We start from the raw sequence: 3,003 nt of genomic DNA on the forward strand, positions 1-3,003 counted from the left end.
TTTTCTTTCTCTTTCTCTCAATCGAAGGCTTTTCGACTTCTTTTTACTTTACATCCTTATCTTCTTGCGTTTCTTCTTTTCTCCTAAGGAAAGGAAAACATCTTTCTTTCTTCTTCCCTCTTAACTTTTCCGCTTCTTCTTCTTTCAGTGTCCATTTCTACCCAGTTTATTCCACGTATCTTCGCGCCGTCCTCGTCACCCCCCCATTCTTCTTCTCTTCTCTCCTCTTCCTTTTCTTCTCTTTCCTCTCTCTCTTTACTTGCCAACCCCCGCGCTCTTCTCATTCTTTACTCTCTCTTATTCTATCGCTTCCTTTTCTCTGTTGCCTTTCTGACGTTTCATTTCTCTCAACGACTTTTCTCCTTCTACGGCTAGGCTGTCTCTTAGCGAGTGAATCGGTTTTTCTTTTGTGGTGTACATACACTTGAGTACAAAGAGAAAACTCACTTACCTTCCTTGTCTCTCTGCCATCTTTCTATCTATCTGTCTCCTCGTTTCCTTTCTCTTCTCTTTTTTCTTCTGCGTGCGTTTCTCTTGAATTCCACAGCAGGAAGAAGAGGTCTATGAACCCATAAGGACCTCGAGTCGCTTCTCCGCTAAATCCCTTCTGCATGTGTTTTTTCTTCGATCTTCTCCTTCATTTCTTCTTAATCGACAAGGAGAAGTCTTCTGTCTTTTTCTTTGCCTCTCTGCTTTTCGTTCTCTTCCGTTAGCATTGCCCCTCTCTTTCTCGGGAACATTCAAATCTCCGGTGTACATACACCTCAGAAACCAACAACCTATATCCACTCCATTTCTCTTTCATCAGGGGGTGATCTCTCTTCCCTTTTGTATTCTCTGTGTTGTATCTATCAATCTATATCTCTTTTTCTCTCCTTTGTATTTCATCTATTTTTCCTTTCCGTCATCCTGTCTCTCCTTTCTTTCTTCGATCAAGAGAATAAGAGACACGAAGGAAATCCCTCTTCCGACTCGGGACCAAGATGGAGAATCCTTCTCCTCATTCTACAGCAAAGAGTGGTATATCGCCCTCTAGCAGTACAACTAGCCACAGTAATAGTACCATCAATACCCCTACTACGTCTGCTTCAAGCAAGACCTTCAATACGGGAGGAGGCGACTCAGGAAAAGACGCCTCTTCCCATCAGCATCGACGTTCCCCAGCTAGCGACTGTGGAACTGTCTCTTCGTCGCCTGAACCTCTCGCAGGGACGTGTAAGAAAGACGGGCGTTACCCGACTCTAAAGATGCTGACGAACGCTCACGTCTGCGACGTCGATCAGGTATGTCAAAAAGAGAAAGATAGAAAGATAGAAAGAAAAAGGAAGAAAGCAAGAAAGAAAGGACAGAGGAAGGGTCGATGTCGGTTTCGGTCGAGGAGTGTACGATGATCTTCTTTCTCTCTATATCTGACTACTGTAGCGTAGGTGTACAGAGGCGTAAGTCTGTAAGGAAAGAGCTTTCCTTCTCTATCAAGGTTCTGAAGAGGTTCTGTACAGTTGGTAGCGTATCATGTTTATGTATTGAGAGATGGATGGAAGAGAGATTACAGATAGATAGAGAGATAGACCACGGCTGTAGAGAACGTAGATAGAAGAGAGAGGGAAAAATGAGAGATAAGAAGCGATGAGAAGGTGACAGTTTGGAGAGAAGAGGAACGGAGAGAGAGATTGCACATGAAGATCGTAAGGAGGGAGGGGAGATCGTTATACACGGTTTAGAGACGGGGTGCTTAGGTTTCTACAGAAGATCTCTTCTCCTCACCCCATGTTCTTCTTCATCTTGTCCTTCTTCTCCCTCCCTTACATCTTCTTCTTCTTCTCCCTCTTCTCCATCATGCGTTTAATTGAACGATGGGTTCCTCTCGCTTCATTTCCCCAGTTAAGGATCGCCTTTTCTCTAGAAATAGAGAGAAAGAGAAAGAAAGAAATTGCCTTTTTGATGAGACATCCCAACAGGGGAGAGGTTTCTCGTTTTTCTTTTCTTTCTTCTCCAGAGTGCAAGAGTCTCGAGATATTTTCTCTTCTTCAGACACTTCTATCCACTTGACCTTTCTCTTCTCTTCTTTCTTCTTCTTGTCCACTGTCCTTTTCTTTCCGGCCTCCTCCTTCTCCTTCTTCTCTTGACAGCATACATTTGTCTCTCTATTCATTCATCTACACAAGAGAGAGGCCGCCAAAGAGAGAGAGATTCGGCGAATATTCATAGGTACATGCGCTTGTTGAGTGTATATACACCCTATCTTCGTGACTCTCCCTCTGTCTTTTCATCGTCTTGACCATCTTTCTCCTTTTTCTTTTCCTTGTTCTTTCTGTATGTTGCGCAAATCTCTCTCTGTATCTTTCTTACAGGTCTTAGAGAAGTTAAAAGTCTCGTCAAAGAGAGGGTTGTCAGATGGAGAAGCTTCAGAGAGACTCCACTTTTTCGGAAAGAACGAGCTGCAGCACGAGCCAGGCAAATCGATCTTCCAGCTCATTCTTGAACAATTCCAAGATCTCCTTGTTAGGTACTTTCTTCTTCTTCATCTTCATCTCTCTCTTGGATCTCTTTGCTCCTTTCTTTTCTCTCCAAAGTCTTCTTTCTTGCTCTCACTTCCTCTCTCTTCTCTTTCTTCTGTTCTTTCCTGTCCAAGAAAGTCTGTATAGATCTATCTCTTCAGGTGTAGCTCGGATTTTTCTCTCTTATCTCAGTCTTAGGACACCCTTCAGATGTCTCCTCAGTAGAAAGCAGACGGTCTCCATGGCTCGATCGAAGCCTAGCTGGATTCGCACGTCTTCTTCTTCTTCGGGCGACAGCACTCGATCGATGTGAAGCGATGGATCTTCAATCGATCAGTCTATCCCCTACTTTTCCTCTATCTTTTGGTTCGCGTGTATGGAGACGACTGTGTATTTTTGTGCCGAGAGACAGGTTTGAATAGAGACCATGCTTTCACATCAACTCCACATGTATCTCTCCATGTAGACTCCATACATACACATACATCTTCTTCTTCTTCCTCTT

At 43.7% G+C, this 3,003-nt stretch overlaps 1 protein-coding gene across 1 annotated transcript in view; it reads left to right on the forward strand.

The window, feature by feature from the left end:
* Positions 1 to 3,003, forward strand: part of CSUI_007977 (sarco endoplasmic reticulum ca2+-atpase) — a gene marked incomplete at its 3' end in the record, with an annotated part of 3,582 nt that overhangs the window by 165 nt on the left and 414 nt on the right. The window contains exons 1-2 of the mRNA XM_068068118.1: positions 1 to 1,283; positions 2,352 to 2,506. The exon at positions 1 to 1,283 is cut by the window's left edge and continues 165 nt beyond it. Of these exons, the coding sequence (XP_067919907.1) occupies positions 984 to 1,283; positions 2,352 to 2,506 (455 nt within the window). The remainder of the gene's footprint in view (positions 1,284 to 2,351; positions 2,507 to 3,003) is intronic.

Source organism: Cystoisospora suis (genome assembly GCF_002600585.1).
Source record: "Cystoisospora suis strain Wien I chromosome Unknown contig_4339, whole genome shotgun sequence".
Classification (NCBI taxonomy): Eukaryota; Apicomplexa; class Conoidasida; order Eucoccidiorida; family Sarcocystidae; genus Cystoisospora; species Cystoisospora suis.